Genomic DNA, 24,465 nt, shown 5'->3' with positions numbered 1-24,465 from the left:
AATTACAAATTATATGGATGCATTTTCACCACTCTTGAGTCATTAAAAGCTTTGAAGTTTGGCCCTTTTTCCTATGAGCGTCATAATGCCGTATTCTGAATATTCTGAAAATGAATGTTATCATATGATTTTCATTCATAATTCAATATTCCGAAGCCAATTTTGTAGCAACTTCCTTCTCTAGAATCACTCAGATAGAAATAATACACTATTCTTATTACAGAACTGCTACAAAATACTGAATTTGTAACAAAAGGATGTAGCAGGGAGCAATTTCACCCATAACAAAATAAGTGATTTTCACCCAAATTTCAACATTTTATTACCAATAGACTTTCTGAATGATGATATATAGCTATAAAAATATACTAATTAAATACTGTATAGTGACCTGATTATATAGATAAAATACCAGCTATTTGTACACACATAGTAACATTGTGTGTGTAACTAGGTATTTTAAAATTGTCTCTGCTATATTTTTCTACTCCAAAAATTGGCTTTTTTGTTCTTAAAAACAAACCTAAAAAACTTTCATGGATATAAAAACATGCCATATATGAAAAATCTAACTTCCTCTAGACTTAAATGCACAGGAATATCATAAAATTGACTTTTAATCGTATTTTTGGTCATTTTTGCATTCATTTGGAACCAAATATGACAATTTCAAACTATTTTTAGGGTTTTACCAAGTACATCACCTCTTTAGACCAATATATACTTGGAAAATGTTTGGGTATTTTCTTCACATTTAGATAGCCAGAAACAAGAATTGAGAATTGAAAGACTAATCCTAGTTTCTAAATAAGTAAAGGGAGGTAATAAGCTGAACATGTGCATAATTATCCCTTTGTATATATATATTTACCTAAATATGGGCTGTTTTTGTTAACATAAACATCAGAAACATTACAACAGTGACTGTGTTATAATTTGTGCATAATATTCTTGTGAAAAAGGGAAATCAACTTTAACTTATCAAAGAAACTTTCTCTACAAAATAATTCTACCTTTGGCTATTATGATGCATATTCAAATATGCATAAAACAGCATTACTAAATGGCAAACAATAAATTGTTATCACTATTTTGCATCTAAACCACATGATGAGAGGCTATTTGGAAGCAACTAAACTAAGTTCAGCTACATTTCTTAATGCATTTTACTCCCCTAAGTATGTGTTAATATTCATGCCCTGAAACCAAGTAGGTTTAAAGACAGAATGCAATACTTTTGAAGCTTTTATGTTATCTGTGCCTGTAAGTGACACACCTGGCATTTCAATATGGGAAACAGACATAGCAGCTATTACTTGTGACATTCTATGTAAACTTTAAAGCAAAATGGGAAAAAGTAAGTGCCAAGCGAAGAAATTTCCGCCCCAAAACATAGTTGAAATGTTAGTCGAAACAGCATCCTAGATTATTCTAAGCATAAGTATATTAATTTTGAACTTGGCAATATGCATTTGTAGTGATTTACCTCTAACACCCATCAACAATGGCCATCAGGTCCTGTCAAGTTAAATATGCAGTCCTCAAACCAGGAATGTGTATAGCCAATGTTCAGCATTTCTTTGAAATCTGAAAATTATGTTTAATGACCAAGGGTTAGATTATTCATTTTCAACACATCACCAATTGATTTCCACTCAAATGTACTGTCTTAAGAATTTAGTACAAACCATTATAAGTTTTTAAGTAACTGTAATTAATAATCCTGCTCATATATGAATAATGATTGTAAATGGACCCCCTTGGCACATTAGCTGTTGTACACATTAACATTTGCATCAAAATAATATAATTATTATAATAATATAATACCTAGCAAGGCTGCATATCTCTTTGAATCCAGAATATCATCTATTCATGGTTTGACCATTGAAGACAAAGTATTAAAAATGAATAATGACAATTCAAATGTTCCTTTCTCTCTCTCTTTTGGCCAGACTCTCGCATTGATATCCCATATACTTACATCACGAGAAATGGTCTCATAAAATGAAGAATTCCAATTTTAATTTTTAGAATTGTATGTCATATGCATCATGTTCTCAAATCATTTTGTGGCAAAACAAAATTTAAACAAAATTATTTAGCCTACCAAAATTGTATGAGTACAAGAAGAGAGTTGTAGTTTAAAAAAAAACATTTATTGATAATGGCTTAGTAGAGTTCTCAGAAACAAAATCGTCCAGGCATAAATTTTGCTTATGTCGAAGCATCACTCATTCCAGACCTAGTATTCCCCAGACACTAATACGAAATTAGGCACAGCCTTTGAACGGGGAAATTGGTGAAATATTAAATCGTTTATTTTTCATTTTACATTTTTTGTTTTTAAAGATGTTATTCGGTATTTTATGCATAACAACACAATTATGTCAAAGGTCAAGAAAACTCAATTGTGATTTTATTTGTATATCCTAGCTTACGGGTTACGTCCAAGCAACAACGGTAATGAAGGGGAGGGAGGGGGGGGAATGCAGTTTTGATAGGAAAAGCAGGTCTCCACATAAATTATCATATTCGACGGTATAATAGGTCCAATATAACCATTCCAGTTAGCAGCCCTTTGTAGTTCTTTAATTTTGTATACATCAAATCATTTAGGTAAATAAGACACGTGTCAGTTGAATATTTCCGAGATCAAAAATAATGTTCATTAAACAAATTATTTGATTACAAAAAATAAATGAATAAAAAATAAACATATATCTGTTGCTCATATGTGCACATGTACATTATCCTAGTGACAACATACAAACATGAATAACAATATTTTTCAGCCGGAACAAAAAATAATTATTGTTGTCCCAGGTTTCAGCAGGTAACCCATTTTAACAGTTCGACAGAAAAAAACCTGTTAAAAATCACAAATTGAATTAAAACATGTTCACAAATGAATATAATTATTTTGCTTTGAAGAATCATTTAACTGTGTTAAGTTGTTTTTCTTTAATTTAATAGTACAATGTTGGGCGATCTTTTATATATTCCTTTATCAAAGTTGTGTTTAAATGATAAGACTTAGAGGGTTGAGTAAGTCACCGGTCTAATCAGTTACGTCAGAGATATTTTACATGTACTTATTCAACAAGGACAAACGGGAGGAATCATGATTATTTATTCAGTTTTAGTAATCGGTAAGTGGAATTCTAATCGTCATATTGTGGGCAGCATCATGGCACTAGTTAGTCAAGAATGAAAAATAAAAATTCATTAAATTTAAAAATATTGCAGGATAAATTATATAAGTATCAAGCATCATTTTACCAAATGCGTTATTCCTTTGATAAATTCGGCATATTTAACGTATTTCGACATTTACGGATACAATCGCATCTTCTGGGCCCTTTTCGTCAAACTTCGGATAAGGTAGCACTCCACAGTTAATTTCAAGTTCCTGCCGTCAATGTCCTACAAGCAATACGTCTAATAATTCTGATACCAAACTACACAACCTGGAAAAAGAAAACACATTTTGTTGAGAACACATATGACATAAGATTGCAAATCTACAAAGAAATTATCCCATCTGCAATAGGCAGGCAGTCAAAAAATTTGCAATTCATTCCGTTGAAGCCCAAAATCTACAGTGGCCCGAGACCCAAAACAACACATTTCGACCCTCTGGCAAAAAAATATCTGCAAATATACAGGCTAAAGGAACACCGTCTCTGCTTTAGCAACTCCCTATACATGCAAAATATCACAAAGAACTAGTCCTCAACCTTGTAGATGTTTTCTACTGCAAAAATTTTTTACCCCCTGAAAATACTCTTATTTACCGTGCATGCTGTATAAAACAATTTTACAATAAATGGGGCCTTGACATTCATTAATCAAAGCTAATGTGATTTGGATTGGTTTCGAACTTTCCAGTGATTTTTATTAGCATTCACAAAAAAAATTGGAAATCATGAAAATTGCATTTTAAGAAACAAGTGAAATTTAATCCAGAATATGCACTATATCAAAAGAAAATACAATCCATGGCAAATTCAAACTATGCTAACATTACTGTATGTCTACCAAAGGATTATCTTAAAAAATGATAATTTAACCGAGATTTCGATTTACGTATAAAGTTTTCTCCCATTATGCAGATTTATGAATATAAAATCAGTAATAAGCGACGCTTATTAAGCTTATTAAAATACGGCACGTTATTTAATTTTCCGAATGTTCCAACATTTACCGTTACAAAATAGAGAATTCCTATATAAATATGTTACACAGAAAGATGTATTTTATGGGGGGTTTTTCGGACGCAGTCCCTCTGTTATCAGTTTGACTTCCTGTAAAATTAACAGGGAAGAACTGAAAATAAGAAGAATTTTAAATGGTCATTTTAAAATTACAAACTAAAATCGTTGAATTTAATTGGTCATTCTAAAATAAAATGTTAAGGATAGTTCTAACCATTCTAAAAATGTAAATGATAGTTCTTACCATTCTAAAAGCTAATTTTAAGGATAGCTCTGAAATAAAATGTAAAGGATAATTATTGCCACTATAGAATAAAATGTAACGGATAGTTCTAAAATAAAATGTACAGGTATGAGGATAGTTCTTTTAGGTTAATTTGTAAATGAGTGCAAACTTTATAAAGTCAAACGTAAAACAAGAAAAATGGACACCGAAAATAGAATCTGTCCTACTTTCTTTAAACCATTATCACTATCAATATGCTATAATTGTATTTCAATATTTACAAAATGGATATTTTCTTAGCTACAAAAATAATAATTATGTCATTGTTATGCAAGCATTGCTTACATTTCTTTTGCATTGAAAACTTAGAAATAACATAATCATGCATGTTAACCAGTTAGTACTTCGGCCGAGTATCTTTGTTAAAGATAATTCCTATTTATATTTTAATTCTAATTAAAGTAAGGACTGTGAAATCTTCATTTTACTATGAAACTGTTGTATAAAACCAGTAAACTATCAACAGACCAACTATTAAATGTTCCATGACCTTTAGCACTAGATATTAAAAAATATTAGTCTTAGATGTTATTCCATGTTAACACAGGACTAAATTCAGATAAGTGAAATGTTCAAATAGAAATAAACATTAAATTTCCTTATTTTTCTATCGGTCTCGGATGTATCAATTATTCTAATTAAATGTGTCGAATGTACATACCGTAACGTGGCATGAAACTTGGTCCTGCAGGATATTAAAGTAAACTAGTATGCATCCTTTGTTAGAGTGCTAACCCAATTAATAATTTTATGGAATCATTAATTCACAATGTAGGGTGACAGGTGAGCATTATCTTTGCAAGCTATAACATTTTTGCATTGTTTTTGGAATCCTTAAAAGGGACTCCACTGAGAAATTTTGACATGACGGGACTGGAATTTCTTTCCGATAGTTGATGGAGATTTGGATCAATAACTTGTGTGCAAACATTCAGATCATCCCCTCATCCCATCTTTCCAGAATAATCATTTTTATTACTCAATATAACCCAAAAAATGAAAAGCATTGCGACGCTTTTCACTGAAATCAGGGTTAGAATCGCACAGAAATAATATATATTTCACCAACCTTTGCATTTTGTTTTCATTACAAGTGTTTCTCTTGATTTATGTAAGTAATTGACATTTTATAATTTTATGAGTTTTGACCTCAGTGGAGTTCCTTTAATATATTCGTATGTATAAACTTTTGCAGGGGTATTGGTGGCATTATCTGGCGGACAACCCCAAAGTACCTGTAAAGATTTGGATACAAATGCATGCATTATATTCAATAAAGCAAACCCCAGTCTTTGTAATGATCAGAACTTTGCCTACGATACCTGTCAAAGGTTTTGCGGCAATTGTCGTAAGTACAATTTGTAGCGAGACTTTTATTTTTATATGCTTGATAGTTTTAGGTTGGGTTTTTAATTCGCACCAAGATTGGCAATGTCATAATTTATGGCGACTTTCAAGCTAAAAAATACTGGATGAGTGAGACCTCAGATGCCCACCCGTTCCCTGAGTAGAAACACCGGCATTCTGTCAGCTAGCTGGATAGTTTCCTAGCATGAAAGAATCCAAAGTCCGTGGTGGGATTCGAACCAACAGCGATTAGGGACAAGTGGTTTGGAGTCAATGACCTTTAAAGAATATTTCATTGTCCGGTTCGAGGTTTTGTGGATACAATTTAAATCTGAGGAGACAGATCTTATGAAAACTAATAAAAAAGAGTCAAAAGCAAAGCTACAAATAAATACATTAGTTAGATTTATTGATTTGTCAAAGGCTTATAAAAGGATTAGTGTTGCACTTTTACAGAAAAAAAAATATAAAAAAATATTTGAGTGATGAAGATGGACCAGATTGTGTCATAATAAATGCGATCCGCATACAATGAGAGTTTTTCTAGCAAAATTATGGTTCGTAACCTTTTGAAAATAGCTCAGCAACGAAGAACGCAAACTCAACAACATCCGACACCAATGAACTATCGAGATATAAAATTAGCCTTGTTGTTAAACTGTTAATATATTTTCATTCATGTATTAACATAATTATGACATCTGTATTCCAATTCAGCCTTGGATTGCTATATGTGCCCAACACCAATCTTAGATCCATATACGTGCAACACAACGGCATCCTGTGGGGACGGCGAGGTACAGACTTTAAACTAATTCTCTAGAACGCGCATGACAGTTTAATAGCCAAACCGATGGCAACGGGAAGGAAAGTATCGCCGCGGAAATTTTTTCAACGACACTGCACAAATGTTTTGCAGAATCGCATGGATAAATAGATCCATGCTAAAAACCGTTTTCTGATGATCTACGATTGTTTAAGAAGATGCTACTATTTATCTTTTTGATACGTTTAACCACGATATACAACCAATGGAGACACCAGTATTGCAATATACCGATACAGATTACGATATAACTATATAGACAACACATATTGTGATATATCGAAGAAGATAACCCGTATTGTAATATACCGATATTGATAATCTGTATTGCGATTTACCGATTCAGACAACCAGTATTACGATACACCGATAGAGAAAAACCCGTATTGCTATACACCGATAGGGACAATTAAATTCTATTGCGATATACCGATACAGATCAACCGGTATCACGATATAGCGATACAGATCAATCGGTATTACGATATGGCCATACAGACAACAAGTATTATGATAGTTTACATGTTTAGTACACCTAATAATTTCTGTATACATTTAAGTTTAGTTTTAATGTAAAATCGCTCTGTAATTATTCTTGTGTACTTTGTATGATATATTATGTAATCAATTTATTGAAAATAAATATTGTTTAAACCAAGTATTATGATATACCGATACAGACAAGCTCTTTTGCAATACTTATTACAATACGTTGATTGTTTAAAAAAGAACAACAATATACATTAAAGCTACAGTGCGAACAGCTTCATAAGCTGATAAACCATTTCTATTTAAATGTTTTTTTGCAGAATACAGTTTAACACTTAATCAAAAAGAAAAGAAAAGATGAGGTTGTATTACATGAAATAGTCGATAAACGCGATTTAACCCGGTATATTTTAACAAATATTAAGGAAAAACTTCTGCACAAGGGGTGAAAATACTGCGGTACCAGGCTTCCTTGCCACGGTTGTAGGAATTAGTCGACGCTTCATAGTAATTAAAGGTCATTTTGTATACAGTCATACCACTGCTTTTATGTTACAACGTAAGCTTAATGCGCCCTATACCAATTAGTCTATCAATCATAATATTTGTATTAAAGTGAATTGGTCTATAAATAAAACTTTGTTATACAATAAATGAGCCGCGCCATGACAAAACCATAGTGCGTTTGCGACCAGCATGGATCCAGACCAGCCTGCGCATCCGCACAGTCTGATCAGGATCCATGCTGTTCGCTATCAGTTTGTCTACTTGTAATAGGGTTTATAAGCGAACATCATGGATCCTGATCAGACTGCGCAGATACGTAGGCTGGTCTGGATCCAGCTGGTCGCAAACGCATTATGTTAGTTTTTGTCATGGCACGGCTCAAAAAAATAATGTTGATAGTAATTAGTATCAGACAAAATAACAAATCACGAAATAATCATATATTTTATTGTGATACATTTCTGATTGTTTTGATCGTTATTGAAATGCTTATGGAAAATGTGCCCATTGAAGACCAATCCACTTTAAAGTGGAGAAATCGAAAACATACTATAAAGCAATTCAATAAAGTAGTTTAACATTTAAGTATATAAAAAGACTTTGAATGTTAACAACATTTGTTTCATATGACATATGTTGTGCTTACTTGTAGACATGCATGACGAAACATCACGTGACAAAAGATGGTCGACACGAGTACATCCTGATGTGCGGCGCAAAAGATGTAAGTCTATAAATTGTGATGATTGAAACAAAGATATAGGTACGATGTTTGTTCAAAATGTAATAGGACTAAGACTTACGTCTTCATATTTCATCATATTTAGAATGTTATCATGTGTACAGAGATCATAAAATGTGTTCTACAATTTGATCATTGTGCTAAATGTATGTTCACTGTGATATTGAATAGTCATTGTTACACGCACCTTGCGCAGCGTTTCAAAACAGTTATTGAAACAATAGTACTTTTTGAACAACCCTCGTTAAAAAATTTTTTTCAAGGGGAACTAGGTCACACGGGCACGGTAAATGTCATTTAGCGCGACATTCCAAATTTACAGGTGGAAGAAGGTGTCAGGAGCAGGTACCTGAGCAAAAATCTACCACTTCCATATCATAACTGGAAAGCTTCCTCATTTGAACAAATCCGAAGCTCTTTCGTGGATTCGAACCTACATTTCTGAGAAGCAAACTATTTAAATTTAGTTGGCCATAACCACTTAACATGCACAGAAACATGAAGGTATTAATATCATACTGTATTGCGTTAGACATTGAACTGATTGGAGCAAAACTATCAGAAGACAGAATAACGAATAAAGGATTGAAGTATATTATCATCATAAATCCTAGCATGTTATATCATATCATATCATATCATATAATGTCATATCACACCATATCATATCATGATGAATTCAGTCATATAACATATGAAGGTTTACATATTACATATGGATTCAGTCATATGACATATGAATGTTTACATATTGGGTATGGATTCAGTCATATGGGTGATGAATGTTTACATATTGGGTATTGATTCAGTCACATGACATATGAATGTTTACATATTGGGTATGCATTCAGTCACATGGCATATGAATGTTTACATATTGGGTATGGATTCAGTCACATGACATATGAATGTTTACATATTGGGTATGCATTCAGTCACATGGCATATGAATGTTTACATATTGGGTATTGATTCAGTCACATGACATATGAATGTTTACATATTGGGTATGCATTCAGTCACATGGCATATGAATGTTTACATATTGGGTATGGATTCAGTCACATGACATATGAATGTTTACATATTGGGTATGCATTCAGTCATATGGCATATGAATGTTTACATATTGGGTATTGATTCAGTCATATTACATATGAATGTTTACATATTGGGTATGCATTCAGTCATATTACATATGAATGTTTACATATTGGGTATGCATTCAGTCATATTACATATGAATGTTTACATATTAGGTATGAATTCAGTCATATAACATATGAAGGTTTACATATTGGGTATTGATTCAGTCATATGACATATGAATGTTTACATATTGAGTATGGATTTATTCATGTATGAATGATGGATGTTTACAAATTGGATATGGATTAAGTCATATGAATGATGAATGTTTATATATTGGGTATGGATTTAGTCATGTATGAATGATGAATTTTTACATATTGGGTATGCATTGAGAAGAAGCTTTAAAACAACATCTTTTATGGTAATATGAAAGCACAAAATAACTGTTCACCATAAGACACGAAGGATCAGTTTTACCTTCATAATAAGATTTTTTTATAGTTGATACACACTAGAATTCAACTGTTTTGCAAATTAATTTGATCCAATGTTACAGATTTGTGAAGGAGCATCACTTGGATTCAATAGTGTCCAAGTTGTCAACACTATTATTGGCAAACGACAAAAGCAGAAGGATACTGATTCCCATCAACGATATAACCGTGACGTATCGATCTCTTGTTGCGATACAGATTTCTGTAACATGCCTATGACGACAACGACATCGCCTCCAACTTCGCCCGGACCTTTCCCATATGGTACGCCTTTTTATATAATCTAAAAATTGTTGTTCATAAGTGAGTGCTTTTATTATAAGTTGGTGACAATTTGACGGTATTCTTCACTATATTTCCTTGAATGCAGTTTTATATCGTTTTCCTATTTATTTTGTTGACGGATTCAATATATAGAAGCTAAATATATGATTATGTATTAGCTATAAATGTATACATTTGTATATATATACCATTGGTATGAAAATGCATTTTGCTCATAGGCTTCTCTATTTGTTTTGGTTTTATCTTTATTATAAAAAAAACCACACAAATATTTTGTATTTTTTTCAAGTAATCTAGGACAATACTTAGGCGTCCGTTGACTTTATATATATATATATATCATCGAATGTAAATATAAAATGAATACAAGATATAACATTATAATTATATTTCTTAAATTATGTAACCTTGATACATATGGGATTATCAGTCTTAACCAGACTGTTGTAGTTCATATGTGGATTTTCAAATAACAAATTCTGCTATGTTAACATTGCTATCCATATGTGGATTGGAAAAAACAATACCTGAAACAATTCTTGTTCTTCTATGCTTATATTTGTATCACTCTTCGGCACTAATTCTATGATATAGCGAGATTTATTTGTTCAAATGAATACATTATCTCCTTCTGTTTTGTTTGTACCATATTGTTCATGGCAATATATGTAGTTTTCAAGAGGTGACTTATGTATGTTCTTTTATACCCCGTTGTACAAATAACGTGTTACTTCTATAGATTTCTATAACGAAAGGTGTGAACATTCCATAAGTTATATAGTTAAAATCCTCCATTTCAATGTTCAAACGTTAAAAATTTTCTCCATATTTACCCCCCTTATTTAGTTTGAAAAAAAGTAGGTTTACCAGCTCTATTATTGTAGCAGTGACTGTTTTTGTTTACTGTCAGCGGCCAACGAACATTACCCAGTGTTATACGTTTAAAGAACAGAAAAGAGCAAAGCTTTGATTTGTACAGAAAAAAAACACATAAATGAACAGTTTACAATACTAAATATAATGCAACAGTTAATTAAGATTGTTCTTCAATGTTTAGTGGTATTGTCTCGGTTTTATCTCTCAATGCTTAATAAATCGAACCATTTTGCACACGAAAAACAAACCAGCTGAAGTCATTAGAAACCTTTGACCTTATTCAAGCACACTTTATTACTAGTATATTTAGAAAAATTGAGCCGCGTCATGATAAAACCAACATAATGGGTTTGCGACCAGCATGGATCCAGACCAGCCTGCGCCTCCGCGCAGTCTGATCAGGATCCATGCTGTTAGCTATCAGTTTCTCTACTTGTAATAGGGTTTGTAAGCGAACAGCATGGATCCTGATCAGACTGCACGGATGCGCAGGCTTGTCTGGATCCATGCTGGTTTCAAACCCATTATGTTGGTTTTGTCATGGCACGGCTCAAATGATTAATTTCATTCAGAATAATTATATTCAGGGCCGATTGTTTTCCGTTTAAGGTTGTAACCGTGACATTGTGTTTGTTTTGGATGCTTCCGGTAGCGTTGGATCTTCGAACTTTAAACATGCTATTGACTTCATAAGAACAATCGTAAACCAGCTTGATATTGGACCAACAAAAGCACAGGTTTCCGTGGTTACATTCAGCTCACATACAAATGTAAGTAGCCTTTGCTCTGAATTACACAGAGAGTGGGATTCTTATTGAACTTTTAGCCTGAATTTGTAAAATGAATTTGCCCGTTTTCCTCACTTGTCAATATCCGTTTCTTAGTCTACAATGAGCACACTTTCCATAATTTCTTTTTCAAATATTGATAAAAACAAAAGAAATAGATCATTTGCATATTCTTATAAAAAACTTGTTTGAAAATAAAATGTTGACTGATCATGACTTCTAAGTGACTTAAAATGAACATTCATCTCAGGAATAATAATATTGTGTTTTAGAACATTTTATTACATGCTATTTAATACATGCAATAATGGGTAATGTATCTGCTGTTTAATTATTCATTTTATTGTAGAACTTCCATTATAGACCAATTCACTCTACGGAATTTGATATAGAAGTAAAAACTTAAAATGAAAACGTAACAGTGAATATATAGTCTATTCCGTAAGCTCGGATATAAACGCTGTAGCTTAGCTTTAACTGAAGCCACCCCAATTATTATAAGGAGGTGTCGTTAATTTCCATATCGGCTAAAATACAAAAATCAAAGCACAGAAGGCGCTGAATTTGTTTGGGTCTCAGAATGTAAGAAAGGCACAGGTTGTAAGATTATATGTATAGTGCCACCAATGCTTTCCAGCGTTATAATTGTAGTAAATTGACTATAAGACTAATTTCAAGACTGATATTCAATCCAATGTTTATTTGACTTAAACAATCTGAAAAAAAAATGAGTTGCATTTACTGGGATTTGAACTCCATACCTCTCGCTTCCTAAGCGAGCGCGAAAACCCTTCAGCCACGGTGAATTTATATGTGAACGGCCTGAAGAAAACCATATTAATCGATCTAAATTAGGGCTTGTAACGACTTTAACTGTTATTTAACACAGATGTAAATAATCCTGGAGCTTAGTACTATAAGCATGTATATTTATAAAGAATCAAAGGGCTGCAAGTTCTGTGGTATTTTCTGATCTTTGCAATCTAAATCGTACTGTATATCTGTATGTATTTTCCTGTATAAGTTTATTTTTATGAATTATACATTGTAATTCATTTTGCAAGGCACCAGAGTTTGATACATACGGAATTCTGCATAATTAGAGTTGCATCAAAAAATCATTTATGTTCATTTTTTACGACAACCACACTTTATCCTTGCATATCATGGCTACTTCCTTAACAAAGACACTTAAAAAAGAATTAAAAAAAAAGTTTCCTCGACTGGGATTTAAACTACAGACCTGTCAGTCACTAAGCGAGCGCGTTACCCCTGCACCACGGAGAAGTTATACAAACAATGTCTCAATAACATCAAGTCATTCTAAATTTAGAACTTCCATTGCATTTCGGGTTTGTAATCCTTATTAATTTCGAGGTATTTTGTTCAGGATAAACCTATTGTTTAAAATTGAAGTTAATAATTTAGCGAAAATCTTCTCACTCAAACAGTCCGACATGTAGAATCTATAATTATATTCCACTACTCGGTTTGTGTAGTATCGGTAATCGACATCGCTAAAAATAGTATTTTCATTGATAAAATCATATTCATCCGCGTAATTTGTGATTGTGCATTTATTGACAATTCTATAAGCCATCGCTATTTTTAAACTTTGAATGCGTTGTAATTTGTTGGATACTTGTAAACAAAATAAAAATATTTCTTTCTTTCAAATCGCTAGTTTAAAGCTGTTTTGAGAACTACTTGTTCTTAGGTTTGTCTTAAACTTCTGTGTCAGAGATTGAATTTACGCTTTGTATTTACTCATTTTCGATCAGAAAATACAATAAAACAATATTAGAAATCTTCGACCATTCGGGAATTATTTTGCTTGAAAATTAATGTGCCTGTCTTTGACCATCTTTACGCAGTGACCCCCCCCCCCCTGAATTTTTCGGGGTTAGTGTACATATAAAGGGAAGTAACCGCTTCAAAAAAGTGGACTACTTTCGGCATTTGCAATTAACAGCATTAGACTCTGAAATTTCGCTACCATTATTTGTTTGGTCTGACGACCCAAACAAATAAAAACTACAGTGGAATTAACACGTGGGTAGGTCGCTATAGTTACAGGTTAAGCTATGGTACAATATGAAGCCAAATGTTTTCGATTTCTCAGAATGTAAATAAACCTTTATTGTATCAAGGCATTCGTTTTAAAAATTAGTAAAGCACATTCAGGGAACAACTTTGGGCAGTACAGAAATTATGAACTACATTGTAGAGCATGCATTGAATGTGGGTGGTTTATTTTGACAGAAAGAAAGAATTGATTCATTTCAGGTGAACTGGTTCCTGAATAAATATTCAACAAAACCTGCCCTTCTACATGCTATAAACAACAACATATCTTACTCAGGAGGCACGACGCATACCAACCAAGCACTTAGTGCTGTTGAATATTCCGTGCTCGTCCCGACACATGGTGATCGACCGATGGCCAAAAATGTCGTGATCGTAATAACAGATGGCCAATCAAATGATAAAGTCAGCACAATAAAGGAAGCGCAGAAACTGCACGCGATAAGTGATGACGTCATCAGTATTGCCATTGGTTCAGGTAACAAACATTACAATAATTACAAAATAATATATAGTTCAAAGTACACATTTGAATTCTATCTTTGTTATTGTTAAAAGTACGATGTCACATAAGTAAATCTTTTATTCGTTTTTGACAGTTAAACAATGTATAAGTTCAGGCACTAAGTAATTAGAAGTAAATAATACGGATCTTGAAAACGTTTTTCCTTCAATCCATTAATGTCAAAATTGACGCAAAAAAGGTTGTTAAGTTATTCAATGGTTAGATATAAATTAAAAATAATCTAAAAAGCACCATTCCAAAATAATATTAACCCTTTTATAGCAGTATTTTAAAAAATATTACGACTTGAAAGATTTACATACTATAATGCCAATGACGTCAACAAGAAGTCAGCTATTTGTAAACATGCATTTTGCCGAACATTTAACATTGCTTAAAGGCTCGTTAAGCCAAGACAAAGAACCAGAATGGATTTGAACCTTTAAAGAAAATGTCTAACACCAAATACATGTATAATCAAAAGACATTTATGTCAGTTCCGTATGGAACGCCATAGCTGCCTCATGTTGTTACATTTCGCATTATTTTCCCCGAAAAGCGTCTTATTATGTATAATAGTGGTGTTGGCTTGCCATCGTTTTATGAGAAACTGTCTTAACGAAGTCTTATTAGGTCAAATATTCGTGTTATCTTGTCAAAACGTAGTGCTGACTTGTCTAAACACAGTCTTGTTATTTCAAAACGTCATGTTATCATGTCCAAATCAGGTGTTAACATGCCCAAATGAAAGTCTTAATATGTCTAACATGCACGCCATCTTTTCAAATTAAGATTTCAACATGTGTAAACACTGCCTTGCTAAATGTGGTGTTGAAATGTCTTCAAATTGTCTTATTATGTGAAACAGAAGTGTAATCTTGTCGAAACTTGGTGTCATCTTGTCCAAATATAATCCTGGTTTGTTATGACACTGTTGTGTTATGTTATACCGTCGTTTTGTCTTGTCCAAATGTGGTATTGACTTGTCTAAACACCGTCACATTTTGTCATACTGCCATGACATTATGTTCAAATTCGGCGTTTATCTTGCCTAAAGAATGTCTTTTATGTCAAAATAGAATGCTGTCTTGTCCAACTGTGTTGGTAAATTGTCTAGAAATTGTCTTATTATGTGAAACAGTTGTGTTATCTTGTCGGAACTTGGTGCCAACTTGTCAAACTCATGTCTTATCATGTCAGCTAGCAGTGATATCTTTATCATTTATATTGGCTTGTCTGAGTATTGTCCTGTTTTGTCAAATTGTTATGTTGCTTTGTACGAGTTGGTGTTATTCTGTTTTATTGTGCCAAAAATTCATGATGTCTTGTCTAAAACTGTTGTTATCCTGTCTAAAAACACACTTATTATGTGAAATACTAGTGTTGGCATGCCAATACATTATGTTTGTTTGTGTAAACGTTATTTTATTATGTCAAACAGTATTGTTGACCTGTCAAAAGATGGTATTGACTTGTCTAAACACGGCCTTTTTTTCTCACATTGCCATGCTGTTTTATCCAAACTTTATGCTAACCTGCCTACACACCGTCTTATTATGTGAAATAATGGTGGTATTTTTACAAATTATGGTTATTAACTGTTAAAACGCTATTTTAGTATGTCAAACTGTCACGCTATTATGTCCAAATACAGATTTAACTTGTCTAGATTCGTCTTATTATGTCAAATAGTAATATTATCTTGTCGAAACGTGGTGATGACCTGTCTAAAATTACAACCTTTTTGTCAAAGTGTCATTTTATTTTGTCAAGTTTCAGTGTTAATTAGACTAAACATCGTCCTTTTATGGCGAAGTTTCATTTTTTCCTTTTCAAATGTGGTGTTTACTTGTTAAAACACAGTATTATTATGTAAAACAGTGGCGTTGACTTGCCAATTTATTACGTTACATTGTCTAACTCCCGTCTTATTATGTCAGATAATCGTGTTATCCTGTCCAGATGCGATGTTGTCCAAATTTAGTATCACGTGACCAGAGCCCGCGCGGAGCGTGAAAAGATAAAGCACAAAAGATAACGTGCGGTTTAACAAAATCAAACAGCGCGTTCTCAAGACAAAACTAAATTTGAACAAAATACTAGTAACACAATTATTAGACATAATAAGACAGTTTTTGTTTTTTACAAGAAAACAATAAATTTTGACAATATAGCACTTCTGTTTTACATTATAAGAAAGAGTTATGACAAGTCATTACCACATTTCGACAAGATACCGCAACTTTTGACATATTAAGACTGCTTTTTAACAAAATAGCATACAGTTTATCATAATAAGGCATGATTTAGTTCAATCAACACCCAATTTCGGCAAGGTAATGCGAATATTTGATATAATAAGACAATTCAGTAGTGAACGTTGGCTAATAAACACTTCTGTTTGACACAATAAGACAATGTTAAGGTATTTAAACACCGTATTTTGACAAAATAACATAGCAGTTTGATGAAATAAAGCTGTGCTTTGCCAAGTCAGCACCAAATTTCGACAAGAGAACACTACTGTTTCAAATGATCAGACAGTCTTTTGACAAAACAGCTCCACAATTTGACCAAATAGCGCGACTAGTTGACATAATATGACGCATTTCAGACAAGCCAAAACGCCAATTTGACATGGTAACACTACTGTTTGAAATAAGTTAACAATGTTACGACAAGTCAACATCACATTATGGCAACACAACACTAATATCTAACATAAAAAGACGCTTTCTAGGCAAGATAAAAAGAAATGTAACAACATAAGGCAGCTATGGCGTTCCATAGTTCCGCTTACAAATCTGCTGGCACATTGACAGGAAAACTGCTACACACAAACGATAAACACTTTGTAAAACGTTAAGTTATATTTTATAGAGAGAATGCGACCCTGTTAATAGCCAATGACAGAATCATCAATCAAATCTTCAAAGACTTTCATTATTATTAACTTCCGGTATAAAACTTCCGGTATAGCTAAAGTCCGTTCCATATTGGTATGGTTACATCATTGTAAACGGATTTTTAAAAGTGTCCTTCTTTTAATCTGATTAAAGACAAACCATTGTAATTATGACAAGTAATTAACTATGCCAACTAATATCATTTTCAAATTTGCAACTATTAGTTTATGTAATAATTTATTTTATTTCGGTTGTGTTGGAAGCTATCAGCTTATTAAACCACTATCGAATCCGTTCTTTGTTTGCAAGTGTTGATTAGAGACAAGGGAGGTCAATGTTGTTTGTTTTATTCAGGTATCAATGCCCAGGAGATCCAAGCCATTGCCACGGACAACCACCACGTGTTCGACCTGCACAGCTACTCTGCTTTAAACACCATCTTCAATAATCTGATGCAGATTATTTGTAATGCTTAATATATTTCTGAAATATTTTAAGAAATTAAAGGAAAACCAAGTATTTAACTTATCTACTACATGCGTATGATTTTGCTAAAGGCCTATTATAACCCGGAAATTATGACAAATTACTTCACATTGAGTACATTATGTCCCAAGTAACAAGCATATAGCATGCTTTTAAACCATTATTTAAACATAATAAAACTCATAGTTGCCCTTTCTAAAGAAAAAGCTCGTTTCTGAGGAATAACGTGCCTTTAAACATTATAACAGAGCCCGTTTCATGCGTGTTTTATTTCTTAAATCTCGCCCCCCCCCCCATCCCCCCGCGGGGCGAAGTTTTATCTATTAAACTGCGCCCCCGCTAATTAGCGACTTTTCGCTCCGCGTCCCCGCCATTTTAAATTGTTAATTCTCGACTTTTCGCTTGGCGGGGTCGCGGGTCGAAAACACGAATGGCACAAAGCTTTGTGTGTTTGAGTTAATTTATACTCGCCACCGCTTGCCCATATGGGCGAGTCCCCCAGAAGTGTATTTGTCCTTTTATATTTTGGAGGATAGTGCAAGATACAGACAGAAAGATGCCCCAATTCCAGGAGCTCCCCCTGGATCTTTAACATGCCAAGTGTTTAAGCACTCATACACGGGACCTCGATTTAAAGTCTCATCCGAAAGACTGATTAGTAGTTTTAGTTGGCCAGCCAGGGAATCGAACCCGCAATGTCGAGATTACAAGTTTCGCGCTCTAACCGATTGAGCTATGCGGGCTGGCATACGGCACAAAGCAGCCACCACAGGATTTACTACATTATGGTTGAGCAAATCTCAGTTATGGCAGTGAGTACACTCCAAGGGAAGTAATGACTGCAAACGATAAGATACAATCCCTTTACTTTCTATAAATACTTATTTCAAAAAAGATACTCGGCCGGAGTAATACTGGTTAACAAGCAAAGTAATGTTACTTCTAAGTCTTTGATATAAAAAAATGTTACTGCAGCAATCTTGCACAACAATCATGGCATGATAATTATTTCTTGTGGCAAAGAGAATACTGTACTGAAGTTAAATTATAGCATATTGATATTGATGAAGTAAGACAACTTCTATTTAGGATGTCTCTTTTACTTGTGTTACGTTTGACTTTATAAAATTTGTAATCATTTGCAAAGTAACCAAAAAAGGTTTTTAAAATACTATCCTTATTCCTGTATACTTTAATTTAGTACTATCCTTTACATTTCATTTTATAGTGGCAAAACTATGCCTTACATTTTATCTTAGAGCTATCCTTTAAATTTTATTTTAGAATGGTAAGAATTATCCTTAACATTTTACTTTAGAATGGTTATTTTAGATAGACCAATGAGACCGATTTCTGTTTGTAATTGCAAAATGACCAATAAAAATAATTTTATTTTACAGGAAGTCAAACTGATAATCGTCGGACATTTTCATAATTTTATTACGGAAATGGGGTATTAGTATCTACAACGTTTCAGAACGCATAGGCCTATAATAATTAAAAGTCCGCTGATGTTGATTGAATAAAAGCATAAAATTGCAGTCATGCAAGTGAATTATGATTGATAAATAATGTCATGATTTGCAAACACCTAAAAGGCCTAAAAGACACTGGTGCGTGTTCTTGCCTCCTTACTTCCTCGTGATCTCAGACTGCTGAAGGAGAACCAGTCGGTAAATGCTGAAACGTGATATATATGTTTATTTACGATGACATAGGGAATTATGCGGAGCTTATTTACCTCTTAAACCCCTGTCACACTAGGGCGGCGTTCTCACGGCGTCCAACGAAAATCCAGAACGCCGAGGTTAGCGCAGTAAGATCGCAAACATCGCAACAGCATCGAAGCGGCATTGCAAAGAACGCCGACCGACGGCGCGCATTTTGAGCATGCTCATAACAAACGCCGTCACTCGGCGTTCTGATAAAAGCGCTGTGGGATCGCAGTAAGGACGCCGTAGCAACTCAGTAGCATCTCCTGCAACGCTACAGGAGCGCGCATGAGAGCGCAGAAGGATCGCCGAATGAACGCCGGGATTAGCCACGGCGCTTGTACGGAAATTGTACGGCGTCTCTAGCGCTTATACTGCGTAGGTATGGCGCTTTTACGGAACTATATTTTTTCTACTTCGCGGCAATTGCGCTCTCAAAGCGATTCTACTGCGTTCATCTGAAATTGCAGAATACAGTACAGTAGAATCCTTACTTAAGATCACACCTCTATTTAGATGAATTTTTAAAAGAACGGAATTGTTTGTTCCTTATGTTAATGCTTACATGATCCACAATTAAGACATCCCACATATCCACTTTTAAGATCATCAGTTTCAGTCCCAATTCATTGTTTTACTTATCCTACCCTGCTATTGAGACAGCTGATATTCCAGTCAATACCTATTCAGATCTGCTTTAATTCTTTAAAACATGCCACTTGCTGAAACAAGATGTGAAAACTGTTATGCTTGAAAATTTATAAAAGTGAGAAAATAAACTTTCGAGCGGTTTAATGTTATTTACTGCACATTTATTTTGTGAAGAATTATTTTCTTAATTAAAAGTGAATAACGTATAATATCAGTTTATAGTAATATTTGAAGGTTATAATATAATTGTTCAAACATTTTTAAATATAAAAATTAAAGAAGAGTGGTCATGAAATATATATGTCTTGATAATCATATCCACAATTAAGACCACTTACAATTAAGACCACTAAAGTCCAGTCCCTTTTGTGGTCACAATAGAGGGTTTTCACGGTATTTACACGTAAATGTCCTTTAAGACCATGGATGATGAACGGCAGCAAGCTGGAATATTGCTTGCTTGCATGCAGGTGCACCAGGTACACGACTATTCAGACGTGAGTCGCTGGTTTGCAAATCGTGTACGGCTGGATTATGGTGATCCGAATCATGATGATTTGACAATGTGAAGCTAAAACAGTAATTTCTGTTTTGTCGGATATACACGTACACGAACAATGAGTAATCCGTATGCTAGATGAACATTTGGTATTGCTACTCTCAGAAAACCAGTTAATGTTTTGTCGTGTAACAAAATGTATTTTGTTGAAATACATGTTTACAATCATGTTAAATCGGCAAACTCAATACAAGAATGCAACATTGGAGTTTACATACAAAGAAATATTATTGTATTTTGTCCGTAAACAAACTGTTTAACTCAGATCAACAATGCTGGATTTTTGGCAACGAGTAGCCTCCATACTCTGGCTGTCAAGCAGTTTACCAGTATACGTACCAGTTGCCTTCACTTTTGCAAGGGACTGATGATTTCTGTACATGTCAGAGAAAAGGTACAGTGCAAATGACCGTAGACAAAATTTTTTATGATAAATCACAACGAAAGTGACCTGCACCGTTCGGATCGCCCGATTCACAGTTCAACGCTTTACCTATGGAGTTAACCGGACGGTTCACACTCGGTAGCTATATTTTTTTAATTCTTGTTTTGTACGTGAGCATAAAATAGTGTACCATTTTGTATATGACAAAATACTTCCAGTCATGTCATGACAGAGAAAAAACCGCAGTTGGGCCCTTTAACGCATCCTATACGTTTTTACCATTGATTGTGTATCACTTATCAGTAATCATATTTATTAGTAGCCGTTTTGGTGGGGCTGTGTGATTGTGAGGACTCGTGAACGTATGAAGAGTGTGAATAAATCCATCTCGGTTTTATAAGTAATGAATTAGTACATGGTACAACAAAACCGCAAGTACTTTATCTGTACATAACTTATCAGATACCAGCGTTGTAGTGTGTTTACTTGTTCAAAACTACCAAGATAATGAAAAAAGGGCCTGTCCCTGGCCTTGGGGTTAAGTCTTTGATTATCAGTGATCTTTTGTTTGAGTAAACTTACGTGACATTGAGGTACTGCGATACATTGAGTTCACGACTCAAACATGAGTCAAATCTTGAAAATAACGTGACCGCCACATTCTATGTTGTTCGCGTACAGTCATTTACAGTTCATTGTGTGTTACTTTCCGTGTGAGAATTATATTGCCTGTAGAATAGAATGTCTGAAAAAATATCATGTGGGTAAAAAAACTAGATGGTTTAATTCTTCAAAAATTTACTCATTCAAAAATACATGTATATTAAATTTGATATTTAAAAGTATTGAAAATTGCTACACTGTTTCTTTGTACTAGATATAAAGTCAACATGTTTCGACTTCACACAAAGTAGATCTATATGTTATGTTTTAAATTCTTCTATTGAAGGCCACAATATGAATATAAAGTGTCATTCAAAAATTCTGGCATTTTATTCTTTTTTTTTCTTTTAGAAAGGACCAACTTTTCTTGACCCGTGATATGGAACACAACTTCATATACATAGTGTGTACATTTTTTAAAGACGTGCACGAACAGAGGCTGTGGTATTTGTAGTTATTGAATTTTCAAGTGCACAGTTCAGCCTCCACATTCATCCTGGGCAGACTGTCAAGCTGTTTCCCCGTACTATATACATGATATAGTTGCGTTCACTTTCGCAAGGAACTGATAGCTTCTGTCCATGCCAGAGCAGAGGTACCTGCGAATGAGAATAAAAAAGATTTCATGATCAATCACAACGAAAGTTACTTGAACTGTTCAGGAATCGAACCCGGGCCGCCCGATTCACAATCAAACGCTTTACCTATATGGAGCTAACCGGACGGCACCAAACAGAAGTACTACTGACTAGAGCTATATAGTTCTTGTGTACAATTGCGATTTAGCAAACATGCTCACAGTAACTATGTTTTTGATTAGTCACAATTATTTCATCTATATTCAGGTAAATAACAATACAAATGACTGTTCCACTTCCGGTCAGGTAAACTTTCATAACATCCTAGGAGTACCTGTAACAAAACCATTTATCACATACCTACGGAGGAGCATTAGTGCCAGGTGTATTTTTTTTATTAACTCAAAATTTCGATGTAACTTTTCTCGAAATGTCGAGTTACTAAGTCGAAATTTCGACTTACTAACTCGAAATTTCGACTTAGTAACTCGAAATTTTCGACTTACATTGCACGACTTTCATTGGTTGCCGGTGAAAGCAAGGATTGAATTCAAGATACTTTCTTTCGTGTGTAGCTGTTGCATTTTGACAGGACACCTTAAACATTTATTTAACAGAACATAACAATTTAATAGGGTCAAATTATCTACACATACTGAACATATCCTTTGCTTTTTTGTGGAGGGAGGGGGGCGGGGGTGTAAAATTACATTTTCCACACTTCCGTGTTAACCAGATGTTTCTTATTCTTAAGCACACATACAACCATCATGTGGAGAAAGAACAAGTCCAAAACCCACCCTATTGTAAACTGTGCAATATTCATGTGTAAAATAAGTTTTAAATAGCATGTATACGCCAGTTAGTTTGTCACGTTTCTTTATACTAATAATGTTTTTGTAACATTATTCATTATTTACTCAAACTTTGATTCATATTGTGTTAATAAAATTTGATAAAAGTGGAACTTGTTATATATATGTTGGGAATAATATAAAAGCATCCGATTTTACAAGAAATATAGTCAGTCCAACAAATTTGACAAAGGCCTCAGCACGCCCTATTTTGGCCACTCCGCGATACTTTCCTCAGATGTCCCACACGTGAAGTATAGGATCATTTTATTCACAGGGATGAGAAGAATATGATAAGTGAAAAGATATGTTCGAACAGGTGGGATACAATACAACGTCTGAAGAACGCCTGATCGTACAAATTAAAGGAAGCCTTGTGTTTTTAGGTCGGGTGTGTACATGCCATTACTAAGTTTAAGTTTAATTTCAATAGTTTGTCCAGCGCCCCGTTTCTCCATCTCCATCGTTCAACGGCACTCCCTACTATATCTTATATTATCTAACTAATAACTTTGACCATTCTAGTAATGTAAATAAGTCAAAATTTCGAGTTACTAAGTCGTGAAATTTCGAGTTACTAAGTCGAAATTTCGAGATAAGTAACTCAAAGCTTCGAGTTAGTATGTCGAAATTTCTTGTTAATAAGTCGAAATTTCGGGTTAGTTAGTCGAAATTCAGAGTTAATTGTTTCGAGATTATCTCGAAAATTCGAGTTAGTATGTCGAAACCAATGAAAGTCGTGCAATGTAAGTCGAAATTTCGAGTTACTAAGTCGAAATTTCGTGTTACTAACTCGAAATTTTGAGATAAGTAACTCAAAATTTCGAGTTAATAAGTCGAAATTTCGACTTAGTAACTCGAAATTTCGAGTTAGTAACTCGAAATTTCGAGTTAATAAAAAACATACCCCTGGCACTAATGCTCCACCGTGCATTCAATATCCTCTGTTTATCTTTTTTTTTATAAAAAAATTACTGCTTAAATGTGCTTTATTAATTTCCGTTTAGAATCGGTTTTTTATTCCTTGTTTCGGACATGATATGCAAAAGATAGAATGTTTGCATGTGTTTCGAAAATAAAAAACTGTAAATAATTGATATTGTAACGCAAATAAGAAACAATAATTCAAAAT

General features: G+C 33.7%; 1 protein-coding gene across 1 annotated transcript; it reads left to right on the top strand.

Moving 5' to 3' along the window:
- Positions 1 to 3,001: 3,001 nt before the first annotated feature.
- On the top strand, positions 3,002 to 17,964 carry LOC132737198 (collagen alpha-1(XII) chain-like). Its single transcript, XM_060724460.1, has 8 exons — positions 3,002 to 3,152; positions 5,699 to 5,851; positions 6,568 to 6,647; positions 8,325 to 8,396; positions 10,063 to 10,264; positions 11,771 to 11,931; positions 14,236 to 14,512; positions 17,800 to 17,964. Exons 1-8 carry the CDS (start codon positions 3,125 to 3,127, stop codon positions 17,919 to 17,921), a joined length of 1,095 nt encoding a protein of 364 aa, XP_060580443.1. The 5' UTR covers positions 3,002 to 3,124; the 3' UTR covers positions 17,922 to 17,964.
- The last annotated feature ends 6,501 nt before the right edge of the window (positions 17,965 to 24,465 follow it).

The sequence above is a fragment of the Ruditapes philippinarum genome, unplaced genomic scaffold (assembly GCF_026571515.1).
Source record: "Ruditapes philippinarum isolate M1 unplaced genomic scaffold, ASM2657151v2 ctg1662_1_1_1_1, whole genome shotgun sequence".
NCBI classification, from domain to species: domain Eukaryota; kingdom Metazoa; phylum Mollusca; class Bivalvia; order Venerida; family Veneridae; genus Ruditapes; species Ruditapes philippinarum.
The sequence above is the reverse complement of the archived record's forward strand: the minus strand, read 5'-3'. Positions and strand labels throughout refer to the sequence as shown.

What these genes read in the sequence shown, in the direction of transcription:
- LOC132737198 (XM_060724460.1), top strand. Translation starts at nt 3,125, where the DNA reads ATGATTATTTATTCAGTTTTAGTAATCG. An exon ending in TGATGTGCGGCGCAAAAGAT is followed by an intron (nt 8,397 to 10,062) that starts GTAAGTCTATAA and finishes CCAATGTTACAG; the next exon opens with ATTTGTGAAGGAGCATCACT. An exon ending in CATTCAGCTCACATACAAAT is followed by an intron (nt 11,932 to 14,235) that starts GTAAGTAGCCTT and finishes GATTCATTTCAG; the next exon opens with GTGAACTGGTTCCTGAATAA.